This window comes from Hyperolius riggenbachi, chromosome 1, assembly GCF_040937935.1.
Source record: "Hyperolius riggenbachi isolate aHypRig1 chromosome 1, aHypRig1.pri, whole genome shotgun sequence".
Classification (NCBI taxonomy): domain Eukaryota; kingdom Metazoa; phylum Chordata; class Amphibia; order Anura; family Hyperoliidae; genus Hyperolius; species Hyperolius riggenbachi.
The window spans coordinates 463,986,553-464,002,618 of NC_090646.1; the positions used below are offsets into that span (position 1 = coordinate 463,986,553).

The following is a 16,066-nucleotide window of genomic DNA, read 5'->3' on the forward strand; positions in this document are numbered from 1 at the left end:
CACACACACACAGTCTCACTGCCGGGAGATTCAAGAAGAGCTGCCATCGGTGGTAAATATGCCACAAAAAAAAAAGTTTTAAACCTGTCACAGGCAAGTACTGTAACAGCAATTATAAAGATATCTGCAGTCAGATAGCTGCAATAAATATAAGTTCACTTACAGAAGGGATGGGGCTGCTGCTGATTACTGACTTGTCTTTCCTACCCTAAGCATGTCCAACATGAACAGTACAGCTGAGACTGCAATTCTCCTCCTCCTCTCTCTTCTTTGCCATTTACTGTTCCTTCCCCTTTCTTTTCTATACTATCTTGAACTCTGTAACCCCCCCCCCCCCCCAGCACTTAACAGAGTACAGTCATGTCACTGACTGTAGGGTGACCATATTTTGATTTCCAAAAAAGAGGACGATCGGCATGGGCTCCGGTGCACTCCGCCTCCCACTTGTCTCGACAGGGACGGTATGTGGGAAATTTTCGTTGCAGTTCATCGGTGAAGCTGCACTTACGCTTCGGCATTTTTCCTGCTATACTGCTCTGCTCTGATCAGGGCCGGGCCGAGGCATAGGCTGGAGAGGCTCCAGCCTCAGGGCGCAGTGTAGGAGGGGGCGCACAATTCATTCAGCTGTCATTCCTAATTGTGTTTGAAGCAGAAAGGAATAAGAAAAGGAGATACATGGAAGTGACTACAAGCCATATAACTAGAGATTAAGGTGTTGGGGGCCCTGGGGTGCCTCTTAGTCTAATAGCAATCAGTGTGTGACGGCTGGGGTGGAGGGATGGAGGGGCGCACTTTGGTGTCTCAGCCTTGGGTGCTGGAGGACCTTGTCCCGGCTCTGGCTCTGATCCCTGGCCTGTCTGTCTGCAGTCTGCACTGCACCCTGTCCATGTCGCTCTCTGCTATCTGATCCCTGGCCTCTGCAGTCTGCACTAGTGTTGTCCGGATCATGAACGATTCGGATCTTTGATCCGAATCTATTTTATGAGTCGATCATCCGAATCATCAAAATGAACGATTCGGATCGAAAAAGGGGCGGGGCCAGGAGCGACACGCCCCCTCTCAGCGGTCAGCGGGGTCCTGGAAGCAGGGATCGCTCTGTTGGAAGGGAGGCAGCCTTGCAAGGAGACAGGTAGATGAGAGAGAGGGGACATGGGTGCCACTGCCAGATATGTGTAGAGCACACATACTGGCTGCAATGTGCTGCCCATTATAGGCTGGCTGTTCCATAGTTGTGCACAGTGATCACATGGGAAGCTTTTGGCTCAGCTCAGCATAGCTCAGTAACTTTGCAGACACTGTGATTGAAAGGCAATATAATCCTCCTGCACTCGGCACTAAACAGCTGCACTTATCTTCTGGGAATGCTTTCTTTCACTGTGCGACCTTTTCTTTCAAAGTGTACAGATGAACATATAGGTGAAATATATGTAAAGCATATGACTTCAGCATGTGGGTATTACGTGCAAACATTTCTGCTCTCTGCTCATCCCTCCTCCCTTCCCTGTCCACTCCCTGCCCTCTGTCCATCTTCTCCCCTTCTCTGTGTGTCCACCCCCCTCCCCTTCTCCTGTCCACAGACCTGTCCTGCTGTTCATTTCACCCCTGAATGCTTAAGTAGTAAAATGATCCGAGATTCGGATCAAAGATCCGGATCTCTTCAATGATCCGATTCGAATCATCCGGATCATTGAAAAGATCCGAACTTCCCATCTCTAGTCTGCACTGCGTCTGTGTCGCAGCTTATATAAATAAATTACTGCTCAGTGCTCCCACAGCAGCCCAGCGTGACTTGAACTGACTTCACTGACTAACTCCGCCCCTCTGCTCCTGGAGGCGGAGCAGAGCACCAGGGATTGATTGCCTGCAATGAAGAGCCGTTTGGAAGCCGAGCGGCCGTGCCTGAAGAGCCGAGGCTGAGCCTCAGTCTAGTGATGGGCAGGGCCGGGCCGAGGCATAGGCTGGAGAGGCTCCAGCCTCAGGGCGCAGTGTAGGAGGGGGCGCAGAATTCATTCAGCTGTCATTCCTAATTGTGTTTGAAGCAGAAAGAAATAATAAAAGGGGATACATAGCAGTGACTGCAAGCCAGATAACTAGATATTAAGGTGTTTGGGAGGTTGGGGGCCCTGTGGCCCTCTTAGTCTAATAGCAATCAGTGTGTGACAGCTGGGGTGGGAGGGATGGAGGGGCGCACTTTGGTGTCTCAGCCTTGGGTGCTGGAGGACCTTGTCCCGGCTCTGGTGATGGGAATTCCGGCTCTTTAGACAGCATCGGCTCTTCTGGCTCGTTCGGCTCCCAAACGGCTCTTCATGCTCGTACTACATGGACATTTCTAAAACCAGCCAGGTCGCCCTGGACAGGACGGAAAAAGTGGACCTGTCCGGGCAAAAGAGGATGCCTGGTCACCCCCCCCCCCCCCCAAGTTGGATAACTATCTTGTAGCATACCTGAACTCAGAACTTCTTCTCTGCTCAAAAAGATACGCAACAGCATAATAACCTTTAGAGAAAACATTTCTTTGTTACAGCTGATACAAATCCTAAAATAAATCTGCAGAGTTTCTGCTTTCATGGAAGCAGACATATTGTATTGTTAACATCCTGTGCTTTCAAATGACCTTATCTGCCATGGCAGTCAGCTGACACAGCTAAGGGATCAAATTACATCTTTTTTTATATTTGTCATTATCCAGCTGAAAAAAGGCTGCTATTTAGTATTATAATTTAGAAAATAGATTTTATTTCTGAAATCTTGTGTTTTTAATTTGGGTCCACTTTAACACCACTGTATTCATGGGGTGGCTGGAGATAGTGGGCCTTGGGTGATAAAAAGTACGTCTGGCCTCGAGACATACATTAAATTGTCCCAGTTCCAAGGTCCAAACAGGTGAATAAAATTTTCTTGCAAGCCAGAATTATTAACATCTCATTCACCAGTCACATCGTCAGTTTCATAGGTATTGAATAGTCCCAATACTTCAGAGATGGACATGAAAGTTTGCACTCCCCACTGCTAGAGGTTTTTTTTTAGGACCCCTCAACAGCCACCTCCCCTTTGTGCACAGCCCTGGTCAGGGCCTATTCACACTGGGACGATTAGCAGGCGGCACTAATCGCTGGTTAGTGATTTTTAAAGTGCTAGCACAATATTAACTATATGGCTGTGATCTCACTGCAGCGATCGCCGACAATTTGCGATTAGCACTGATCGATAAATGCACTACCTGCAGCATTTTCCACGAAAAAGCGGTAATCAATTGCTAAAAAATCGTAAAAGTGTAATGATTTTTTCACGTTAATCAAGGAAACATCGCTAGCGCTAAGCGTTAACATTTTGCGTTTGCAAGTGTTGAATGGGCCCTTAAGAGACCATGTCACATCAATCAAAAATTCTGATGCTGTAAGGCTCCATCACACAATGAAGATTACGTTGAGATGCAGTTGTTCTATCAAAACATTTCTGAAAAGTTGCATGGCGCGTTAAGGGTGTGACCATACAGTGAGGCATACAGTACAGTGCAAGTATGCCTCACTGTCACTGTAAATATGTATGTACCCTGTAAATGCACTGCAACCACTGCGTTATCCCAACAGGGGCCCGCCCCATCGCACCGCACTCAGTGCCATAGCCCCGTAGGCTCTGGGCATTTTCACTCCACCCACTGTACACCAGTTCACAGTGTGGGCACAAAATTACATTGGTGGAGAAGGCAGGCTGAAAATATGCTCACATTAGGGAGACGTGGTGCCAACACAGAAATCAGAATGGCTGCTTCTGTGGCATTGGCACTCCTGGATGGGGAAGGAACCATAACTTAAAGTCCAATTCATTAATACAGAAGATCACTGAAATGCTAAAAATTCTGGATTGCAAGCAAAATGTATGCATTCTTGGAATCGGGCCAATCAAATGCATTTCTTTCTGATTTTCATGCTCCAGTCGTGGCATTTCATTAGGGGTCAATGACCTCACACATACTGTATCTATGGCTGGCAGTACAATTGTTTGCGTAACAATCAGATTGTTGTGGTAATAGCTGAGCCAGCAAAACAGTGGACAAGCGCTGCAATACCAATGGGAGTCCTGGCAGAAGCATGCTGCTTGGGGGGGGGGGGGGGGGGGGGGGGGAGAATGCCTATTGAGTTTGTTTCAGATCACTGGAGAGCTATAGTATGCCTCTCCTGGGGCTCCCCTCGGTATTGCAGCACTTGTCCCTGGCATCATCAAAAGGGGCAACCTGAGCAGCTGCAAAGGACCTAGCGCATCCATACAAGATATGCTGGGAACACACTATTGTGCATCCTTCATAATGTGAAACCTGTTTTTGCTCAACAGATAGATAAACTGAATTACAAAGAAAAACAACGCATGCACATACTTAACATTAAGAAATAAAATGGTATAATAGCAGTATAGTCTGTAACCATTTTTTCAGCAAAATGTCTTTATTACAACTGATATACAACATATTAATTTTAATACTGAGTTACAAGTCATTTAGCACAATTTGTCCAGATAAGAATAAATAATCTCTTATGTACACATATACATGAAAATCATTTTAATACAGCAATAAAACATTTTGTTGTGGCACTTAACATTCCCGGGGTTGTAAACATGAGCCTGGTATAGTATTTCTGTATATAATCCTCTCTAATACACAGCATAACATTTGGCTCATACAGGCAACTCTTGAAAACCATCACCTTGAAGGGCTGGAAAAGTCTGTGCAGCAATTTAGTTTCCATTTGAGGTCTACAGTATAGCCAACAACTGTCAATCCGTCCTTTTGGATGGCTATTAGTATAATCTTATTAAATATAAGCTGCATACAAGCATTGCCTGAAGTTGATTGTAGTACAATAGTAAGGTGGAAGTTGAATGAAAACTTTTGATTTTAGCTTGCGATAGAGCATAGAAGGCCTAGAACCTCTTCTTTTTATTGATGTCTGTTGGCAAGCCAAGTAGAAGCATAGGCAGAACACTTACCAATGTAATTAAAATAATAATTTGTTCCTCATATTACAATCACAGAAAACAAAACTATTTTGTTTCATCACATCGGTCAGTGCTCAACCTACTCTTGGATCCGATTTACTAGACTGCATGGCACCTTCCACACTTGGTGACCTACATCTGTCCTCATTCATCTTCTCAGTGCGCTACCTCTGTGTAGATTCACCAAAACCAGTGCTAGGAAAAATCAGTCAAAACTGCTGCAAATGTGGAGCAGATGCCCAGATCAGAGATTCTAATCGGCTACTCCAAGCAACTGCTCCAGTTTTCGTGTGGCAGAAATTTTAGTTAAGACACAGAACATGTAACCTTCAAATGTGTTCACATTCTTTTGCACAAGCCTAAAAAGGGTTTTATTGCTATCTGTGTCCCCACTGGACAGGTTTAACCTCACCTCCTGCTCTTTGTGATCATCTCACTAGGACAGGAAATAGATGGAAAAGAAATCTCAACTGAAACTCTGGTACCGATGACTAGCTTTCGAATTCTAATCCTTCTCTACTTTTTCCAGATCTACATTTTTTCCCCCTGGGAGGGGGGGGATGGGTTTGAAGTCTACTTTGGGCACTCTGCAGAAATATTTAAAAATAATGACTTAACTCTAAGTTACCTTTTGCTACACACGCTATGTGTAAAATTGCCTTCATGTGTGGTTCATACTTTCAATACGTTAGCGGTTTAATTTCTCATTGTTAATGATAATAATTTACTGTTTTACGCTTTAAATTTTCCTAGTTTCCATACTCTTCACACTAAAATAATTATTTTTTTTGTATGTACCTTGAATCAAGCTTAAGTGCTGAAAATCATTCACTATTCACTGTGATGGATGTTGTCTGCAGTCAATGTACCTTATATCCAAATTAAAATTCCCAGCAGTGTAGGCTTGAAAACAGATTAGCATTGTTTTAGCCATCTGCATGTTCAGGCCATATGGATTGCCTATATACCATAAGAACTGCACATATTAAATGTAAGATGAGAACATCTTCCTTGTCCTCTTTATTCTTCTGCTCTGGTCTCAAGCCCCTGGTGACGTGACTTTGGCAGGACACGCTCATAGAAGAGTAAATAAGCACAAGATGACAGAACTTCCTGTAAGTTTGCTCTGCGCACAGAATCGTCTGAAACCCACAACCATTGTTGGCTGGAAGGCTTTTGGCTCTTAGCTGCAGGAGGGGAACGTCGATAGGTAACAAAATGTCCTGAATGCATGTCTCCATGATGAACAATAACCGCCATCAGACGAAAGAGGTATGAGGAAGATCTGCAACAAAAAGCAAGTCTGTATAACCACGAACTGACAGCTCTAGTCATCTCGTCTAACTAACTTGAACATCTAGAAAGAGAATGCAAAGTATGCAGTGTACAGCTTATATTGGGCACTTGCAGTGCACAGAATTGATGTATACAGTACGATAGGTTACGTCTAAAGGGTTCTGTAATATAAATAAAACTAAAGGGGCCCATTAACGGTACTTTTTCACTAAATGCGATCTTTCGATTTTTACGATCGAAAATAATCAGAAGGTAATTATCGGTTGTGCACATTTACTTAACGATTCTTTCTTCAAATGCGATCACAAAATCCAACTTTCGGATCAATTTTATCCTATTTAGCAATGGACCAACAATCGTTCCTTATTGACTGCCTTCATAAATGGCAAATTTTCTATACAATTTGATCATTGCATTTGGTGAAAAAATTGTACTGTTAATGGGCACCTTTAAAGCACCAATTTAGGCAACGCTTTTATATGCTTTTTATAGAATATTGCTTTAAAGTGAGCCTGAAGTGATTTTTAAATAAAAAAAAAAAAAGATACTTGCCTAAGGAGAGGAAAAGCTCTGAGTCCTAGAGCCTTCCTGTTCCTCTCCTGGTCCCCCTGTTCCTGCAATGTACCCCCCCATAAGCAGTCTTCGACTACTACTCTCTTCCACCACTGGAGGTTTCGGGAATGCTCCCAAAGATGGGCGGCTCCACACCTAGCAATCATGTGCAGAGCACAGCCATCTGTCTTTGGGAGCACTCAAGCTCACAAAGACTTCCGAAGCCTCCCGTGGCAGGAGATTTGAATGAGGCAGACAGCGCTGGAACGAGGGGACCGCGAGAGGAACCCTACTGGATACCTGGCAGTCCTACTGAACTCTTTGGCTGCAGTAGTATTTGTATCACACACCTGAGGGAAGCGTGCAGCTTACCTCTAATCTGCATGCTTGTTCAGAGTATACAGTGGTTTGCAAAAGCATTCGGCCCCCTTAACGGTTTCCACATTTTGTCACAATGCTGCAAACATGAATCAATTGGAATTCCACATGAAAGACCAATACAGAGTGGTGTACACGTGAGAAGTGGAACGAAAATCATACATGATTCCAAACATTTTTTTTACAAATCAATAACTGCAAAGTGGGGTGTGCATAATTATTCGGCCCCCTGAGTAAATACTTTGTAGAACCAACTTTTGCTGCAATTACAGCTGCCAGTCTTTTAGGGTATGTCTTTACCAGCTTTACACATCTAGAGACTGAAATCCTTGCCCATTCTTATTTGCAAAACAGCTCCAGCTCAGTCAGATTAGATGGACAGTGTTTGTGAACAGCAGTTTTCAGATCTTGTCACAGATTCTCGATTGGATTTAGATCTGGACTTTGACTGGGCCATTCTAACAAATGGATATGTTTTGTTTCAAACCATTCCATAGTTGCCCTGGCTTTATGTTTAGGGTCATTGTCCTGCTGGAAGGTGAACCTCCGCCCCAGTCTCAAGTCTTTTGTAGACTCCAAAGGTGCGTACACACATGCGACTATAGTAGTTTGTAACGATCGTTCCCCGATCTTTACCAACGACGATCGTTACAAAAAACGAACCACCAACTATTAAGGCAAACGACGAACGAGCCAAATCGCTACAAAAGAAAGTTCTGTCTCGGCGGATTTTAACCAACGACGATCGTTTGCAAAAGTAGTACATCGTTGGAAACGGTCGTTCCTACTAGGCTTGACATGCGCATTTTACTATTTCTCCCTGAAACTTCTCATTTTTATGCGCAGGCGCAATAGTTGCTTTACCTGATGTAACGTTTGTTCGAACGATCAGATCGTTACACACATTTAAAAACTAACTTTACTCAGGTCGTTCTTTCATCAATTAAAAGCTCGTTCGTCGTTCTCAACGAACGATCGTTGTCGCATGTGTGTACGTAGCACAAGAGGTTTTCTTCCAGTATTGCCCTGTATTTGGCTCCATTCATCTTCCCATCAACTCTGACCAGCTTCCCTAGCTTCCCTGTCCCTGCTGAAGAGAAGCACCCCCAGAGCATGATGCTGCCACCACCATATTTGACAGTGGGGATGGTGTGTTCGTTTAGCATTTTGGTCAAAAAGTTAAATTTTGGGCTCATCTGACCTTCTTCCACATGTTTGCTGTGTCCTCCACATGGCTTGTGGCAAACTGCAAACGGGACTTCTTATGCTTTTCTGTTAACAATGGCTTTCTCCTTGCCACTCTTCCATAAAGGCCAACTTTGTGCAGTGCACGACTAATAGTTGTCCTATGGACAGATTCCCCCACCTGAGCTGTAGATCTCTGCAGCTCGTCCAGAGTCACCATGGGCCTCTTGACTGCATTTCTGATCATCCTTGTTCGGCCTGTGAGTTTAGGTGGACGGCCTTGTCTTGGTAGGTTTACAGTTGTGCCATACTCCTTCCATTTCTGAATGATCACTTGAACAGTGCTCCCTGGGATGTTCATAGCTTTGGAAATCTTTTTATAGCCTAAGCCGGCTTTAAATTTCTCAATAGCTTTATCCCTGACCTGTCTGGTGTGTTCTTTGGACTTCATGATGTTGTTGCTCCCAATATTCTCTTAGACAACCTCTGAGGCCATCACAGAGCAGCTGTATTTGTACTGACATAAGATTACACACAGGTACACTATTTAGTCAATAGCACTCATCAGGCAATGTCTATGGGCAACTGACTGCACTCAGACCAAAGGGGGCAGAATAATTACGCACACCCCACTTTGCAGTTATTTTTTTTTTTTAAATGTTTGGAATCATGTATGATTTTTGTTCCACTTCTCACATGTACACCACTTTGTATTGGTCTTTCACATGGAATTCCAATAAAATTGATTCAGGTTTGTGGTAGTAGTATGACAAAATGTGGAAAACTTCAAGGGGGCTGAATACTTTTGCAAACCACTGTATGTCTAAAAGTTTTAGAGACTGCCAGGCACTTGGTATTGTTTAACCACTTAACGACCGCCTAACGCCGATAGGCGTCGGCGGGTCGTTAGTGGTATAGCATGGAAACTTTCCATGCCAGTTCACGGAGGCTGTCTCCGTGAACAGCCAGAGAGCCGCCGATCGCGGATCGCCGGCGAAATGTAAACACGCGGGTAAAGAAATCCCCGCTGTTTACATCACAGCAGCGCCGTGACGTAGATCGGCGATCCCCGGCCTCTGATTGGCCGGGGATCGGCGGCATATGATAGGCTAAAGCCTATCCTAGGATGCGCAGGACGGACTTCCGTCCTGTGCATTACGATGAAGAGGGAGAGGGAGGTGAGCGGAGGGAGGGCGGAAATGGCTGCGGAGGGGGGCTTTGAGGAGCTTCCCCCCCGCCGAACGAACAGACCCGGCGGCGATCAGACCCCCCCAGCAGGACATCCCCCTAGTGGGGAAAAAAGGGGGGAAGTCTGATCGCCCGGCCACATTCCTGATCGGTGCTGCGGGCTGTAGAGCCCACGCAGCACCGATCATTAGAAACCCCCTTGGTCCTTAAGTGGTTAAAGGGAACCTAAACTGAGAAGGATATGGATTTTTCCTTTTAAAGGGGTACTCTGGTATGTTTAAAAAAGCTAAAACTGACACTTACCTGGGGCTTCTATCAGCCCCCTGCAGCTGTAATGTCCCGCGCCGTCCTCCTCCGATGCTCCGTTTCCCTCCGCCGATAACCTACTAATTATTCGTCTAACTAGACGAATAGCACTGCGGCTGCACGCCCATGCATCATCAGGAGCTAACTGCGCAGGCACAGTACGAAGTTTTCTTGTACTGCGCCTGAGCAGTAAGCTCTCAATGACGTGCAGCCGCAGTTCTATTCATCTTGTTAGACGAATAATTAACAGGTTACCTGCGCTGGGGAACGGAGCATCGGAGTATGATGGCGCGGGACATTACAGCTGCAGGGGGCCAATAGAGTACCCAGGTAAGTGTCAGTTTTAGCTTTTTTAAACATACCAGAGTACCCCTTTAAAATAAGACCAGTTGCCCGACTCTCCTGCTGATCTTGTGTTTCTAATACTTTTAGCCACAGCCCCTCAACAAGCATGCAGATCTGCTGCTCTGACTGAAGTCAGACTGGATTAGCTGCATGCTTGTTTTAGGTGTGTGATTCAGCCACTACTGCAGCCAAAGAGATCTGCTGGACTGCCAGGAAGCTGGTATTGTTTTAAAAGAAAACATCCATATCTCTCTCAGTTTAGGTTCCCTTTAAAAGGAAATAAATGTGGCAGCCTCCATATACCTCACAGTTGAGTCCCTTGAATTAACCTCCTGGGGACCGCGCATAGTAAACCCTACGCCGCACTTGTGGCTGCCTAAGCCTGATGCGTCGTAGGATTAATGCCACTTGCTTTCACTGCTCCCACCGAGATTGTGCGGACCTAAGAGGGGAGATTAAGCTGTCATATGACAGCCGACATCTCCCCTCACTGATCAGGAGCAATGGCGATTGGCTCCAGATAACGTGATCACTACGATCAACCTAGGCAGCAGCAGTTGGAGGGGAAGCAGAGTACCGGCACTCACCTTCCTAACGATCCCCTGGCAATCTTCCCTCCCCTGCGTACAGCATGCCTGCTCGCTCTGCCTCTAATGTCGGGTCCTAGCTTGATGACGCCATCAAGCCGGGACCCACTTAGCCGCAGTGCAAGCAGGGATGCCAGGCAGAGCGGAGTGGGGTAGAGCTGCTCATCGCTGGAGCTTGGGAGGTAATGGCTGCTGGCTATACTGGGGACACCCATGCCTAGCTATCTATACTGGGGATACCACTACCTGGCTATCTAAACGGACCCCTCCCTCCCTCCCCCCCCCCCCCCCCCATGTAAAACTTCTCTGGTCCTTAACCACTTGATGACCCAGCCTTTACCCCCCCCCCCCCCCCTTAAGGACCAGCGCTGATTTTGATGATCTGTGCTGGGTGGGCTCTACAGCCCCCAGCACAGATCAAACACCAGGCAGAGCGACCAGATTGCACCCCTTTTTTCCCCACTAGGGGGATGATGTGCTGGGGGGGGGTCTGATCGCTCCTGCCTGCGTGTGGCTGGCGGGGGGGGGGGGGGGGGCACCTCAAAGCCCCCTCCACCGCAGGATTCCCCCTCTCCCTCTCCTCCCTCCCTTCCCCGGAGATCAGAGGCTGCACAGGAACGGATCTGTCCTGTGCAGCCTCTAACAGGCTCCTGCCTGTCATGTGACAGCGATCCCCGGCCGCTGATTGGCCGGGGATCGCTGATCTAGTATAATGCTGCTACTGTTAGCAGCATTGTACAAATGTAAACAAAGCGGATTATTTCCGCTTGTGTTTACATTTAGCCTGTGAGCCGCGATCGGCGGCCCGCAGGCTATTCGCGGAGCCCCCCGCCGTGAATTGACAGGAAGCAGCCGCTCGGGCGAGCGGCTGTTTCCTGATCAATCAGCCTGCAGCCGGCGACGCAGATCTGCGTCGCTGGTCCTGCAGCTGCCACTTTGCCGACGCGCGTTATGAGTGCGCGGTCGGCAAGTGGTTAAAGAGGAACTCCAGTGAAAATTATGTAATAAAAAAAAAAGTGCTTCATTTTACAATAATTATATATAAATGATTTAGTGTGTGTTGCAAAAAATTTTAAATTTCTGATTTACATTCTGACATTTATCACATGGTGACATTTTTACTGCTGGCAGGTGATGTAGCTGCTGCTTGATTTTTTTGCAGCTGGAAACAGCTATTTCCCACAATGCAACAAGGTGCACAGACAGGAAACTGCCAGGACCATGGTCCTCAGAGTTTCTTGTGGGAGGGGTTTCACCACAATATCAGCCATACAGAGCCCTCTGATGATCCGTTTGTGAAAAGGAATACATTTCTCATGTAAAAGGGGGTATCAGCTACTGACTGGGGTGAAGTTCAATTCTTGGTCACGATTTCTCTTTAAGCGGAGTTAGGCTACCGGTCCCCAGGAGGTTAATGTTACAAAGAAAGGTTTGTGAAAAGGAAAATGGATCCTTATCTGCCTCCTTCTTGGTAAACTGCAGCTGCTGGTTTGCTCTCTCCCAGCCAGGCGATACATGCCCCCTTCAATCATACAGCCAAGCAGAGGGGAGAGTGATTGCTGTCAGCTCAAGTGGTGCCTTGCTATTGGCAGATTACCTACCATAAGAAGGGATGATCAGTAAAGTTTACTAACCTGCAAATTCAACATGCAAGAAACTAAATCTAAAAAAAAAATAAAAATCCGTGTATATACACCATATTGCTATTTCAGCACTGCAACAGATGTTGGACACAACTTTCCAAAGGGGGCGAGTGCAGGAAATGTACACACATAAGTATATTGCCTGAGGGGGTTTGAGATACCAACAGGTGACAACATGAAGTTATTCTTATTGGTGTATGTGTTTGGGAGAATTTTAATGGTGTTAAATCCTTTCTGGGGTATTTGTGTTACCCAATAATGATGATTGCTAACTTAATATTTCAATAAAACTGGACTAGTAGTATGCTTTTATATATGTGGTTACTGTGTTCTTTTCTAGGAATATGCTTTATTTCCCATTGTGATACCACATTTAAAGGGAACCTGAAGTGAGAGGGATAAGAGGCTGCCATATTTATTTGCTTTTAAACAATACCAGTTGCCTGGCTGTCCTGCTGATCCTCTGCCACTAATACTTTTAGCCATAGACCCTGAACAAGCATATGCAGATCTGGTGTTGCTGACGTTATTGTCAGATCTGACAAGATTAGCTGCATGCTTGTAAGAATAAAACATATATCCAGGCACATCGCCTCTAGTTACGTTAGCTCCCTTGTGCGATTGGTAAGATGCGCCATCTGTCCCAGGAGAGGACATCAGGATGTGTGCTCCTAATCCCTAGATAGGTTTGATGCAATTAATGTTTGCACTATGCATGTTACAGGGCCAGAGTTAGGACACCTATGTTTACCTGGGTAATTCAGCGCAGTGTAGGTGACTAAGCAAGAGAATGCATTCTTCTGTGAACTAAAACCCCGGCTTTTAATTTAGCTGTGGGGAGAACAGTGGTGCCTGGATGAGTGAATCTGTGAATGCATTTGTTTGAACATTTGCATGCAAGAGTGCGAAGAGTTAATAGATTTTAGCTGCATGCTTGTTTCTGGTATTATTCAGACACTACAACGGCCAAATAGATCAGCCGGACTGCCAGGCAGCTAGTATTGTTTAAAAGGAAATAAATATAGCAGCCTCCATATTCTTCTCACTTCAGCTGTCCTTTAGGCCAGTTGCACATCTAAAGTTTGCAGTGCTTGCACTGCATCTCACTGCAGAAACCAGCCTTCATATGACACTGGGCCCTCCATGAGGCGACAGGGTCATATGCATAGCGCCGCTCAGCTAAGAAGATTTCAACCAATAAAGCAAAAGTAAAAACTGTACACATTAATGAGCTTGCAATCCCAGCTGAAGCTGCCTGGAGTTTATTATATGTGACAGGGTTACCCAGCTTTTAACTACACCCTATTAACCTCCTTGGCGGTCTGATTCTTTCCAGATTTTAGGGTCTAAAAGCGGTGCAATTTTTTTTTCACTCTTTCAGACCCTAAAACCTGAAAAAAATCATTCTGGCAGTGAGATCTGCAGCAAAATAAAAAAAAAAAATGTACCTTCCTGGGCTCCTGTGCTGCAGTTTTCTCTTTGTCCACAAGATGGCGCTAATATACATATAAACGAACTTCTCTATATTTCTCTAATATAGAGAAGTTAGTTTTCAATATTAGCCCCGCCCCGATGACGTCACGCTGCCACCATCGCTCTGCTGCCACCACCACGGCTGCGCTGCTCCAACTGGCTGCCGGGTCCCCGGAAGAATAGCGGGGACATGGGGGATCCCGGCGGCCAGGGAAAGACCCCACACTGTCGGGGAGAGAGGCTGGAGTCCCGCTGTGCAGCGAGATCGCGCGCGGGACTCCACAACCACAAGTAAGGCTCTGCAATGCATACCCCGACCTGAGCTCGGGATCACCGCTAATAGCTTGTTTTTTCTACCCCGAGCTCAGGTCGGGAAAACCGGCAAGGAGGTTAAGCAAGCATCTGAAAACAAAAAAACAATATTAAAATCAATCTTCACCATAATCACAAAATATTTATTGTTAAAGGACAACTATCAAATAAACTGTCATTCTGTAAAGCCCACACACCTATACAGCTATTAGCCAGTAATAGAAGGCTTTTAAGAAGTATCTCATCGCATCCTGTGTGAAGGAAATGTCTATCGGGGCCCTGCTTCAAAAGTACCATGTAGATAGGTGCCACTTCCCTGTCACTATTCACAGAGGAATGATTTACTGTTCGTTTCTGCCTTGCCCACACACACTGCTGTCTCACAAATCATATGAGTTCAGTTGAGAGATTTTTTAACTACAGAAATAGGATCTAAAAATAAGGACCCTTACATTATTCCTGTTCTTGGATGCTTACACCCACCATTCAGAATGAACTCTTCCTGGCTGTAATCTCCGTTACACTGTGTAAAACAGAGATAGCAGATACCGAGGCACACAGAGCTGCAGCCGATGGGTTATTTACACACTATTTTGATGCTATATCTCTGCTTTCTGTCATTCTGAAGACATTTCAGTCACAGGATTACAGACAGTAAGGACTATTTCTGTATGCTGAATGTGCTGGACACAGTCCTCTATAGTAATGCTCACAGTAAAAACTGTTCTCTGTAAAAGTCATATTTTCTCCACATAAGAAATGAAAAGGTGAAAAAAAGCCTATGTACGGTTATTTGCTAATAATTACTAGAAATATATGTGGCAACTTTAGTTAACTTTGATAGTTTAGTACTTACAAGCAATCTGGTGAGGAAGAGGTATAATTTGTACAAGGAGATGACAGTAATGATGTAGAATATGTTCCATTCAACAACTGGACCTTGGAATTATTAAGACCACCAGGAACTGTGAGGGGAAAAATGCTTTGCTTAGAAAAAAAAAGTAATCATCTTTAGGTTAGTACATTGCTTGGATTTTAGCAATTACTATTCCCGGTCCTTACTTTTTCCTGATGTGCTTGAACTAATAGAACTACTGCAATATCCTCCTAACAGAAAATGCCAAATGGGAGTTTCAGTGTGCTAAAATGACTTGGATCAATCCCAGGTCTGCAAAAATGGAAAAAAGGCAATTCTTTCCCTCCTTGGAAATGCAAAATTCAGAGCCGACTCAATAACCAAGAATAAAGCGCCAAAGATACAGGAACAAATTCTAAAACAAACTCTTCATGAGCCACCAAATTACAACAACATTTCTACTTCTCTAATACATGTACCTGATGATTTATCTGCTGATGCCGGAACTGATCTGTTCGGAGCACCATCCTGATGCTGAGAAATGGAATTTCCAGTGAGCCGGTACTTATACTTGTCCAATGCAAGAAACTCACTAAACTGGACGTGTTCATTGTGTTTCAGTGGGCTTCCCTCATTAGACCAGCTGAGTCGTTGCAAGTGGATGCACAAACACTGAGGAAGCTATTGGAATGAAAAGAATGGTAATGTGAAGCATTTATATTCACTAGAAAACAACATTGTGAAAACATGGGATGTAGATGACCAAATAGATGGCAAAGTTATATAGGAGAACCTACAAAAGAAACTGAGCAGTGTTCACCCGACTGGCAAAATACAAAACATTACTGGGTCCTAAAACCCGCAATAAAACATCTAGTACAACACTCTCCACACCCACACACTGTAACCAGCCCTACCAAAGACCTCCAACTACTATGGTGCTCCCGGCA

General features: G+C 45.2%; 1 protein-coding gene across 2 annotated transcripts in view; it reads right to left on the reverse strand.

The window, feature by feature from the left end:
* Positions 1 to 4,446: 4,446 nt before the first annotated feature.
* USP30 (ubiquitin specific peptidase 30) overlaps positions 4,447 to 16,066 on the reverse strand; it is a 49,109-nt gene continuing 37,489 nt past the window's right edge. For both annotated transcript variants that reach the window (XM_068239519.1, XM_068239511.1), the window contains exons 11-13: positions 15,596 to 15,797; positions 15,117 to 15,225; positions 4,447 to 6,280 (exon numbers count right to left, since the gene is read on the reverse strand). In XM_068239519.1, the coding sequence (XP_068095620.1) occupies positions 6,016 to 6,280; positions 15,117 to 15,225; positions 15,596 to 15,797 (576 nt within the window). In that variant the 3' untranslated portion in view covers positions 4,447 to 6,015. The remainder of the gene's footprint in view (positions 6,281 to 15,116; positions 15,226 to 15,595; positions 15,798 to 16,066) is intronic.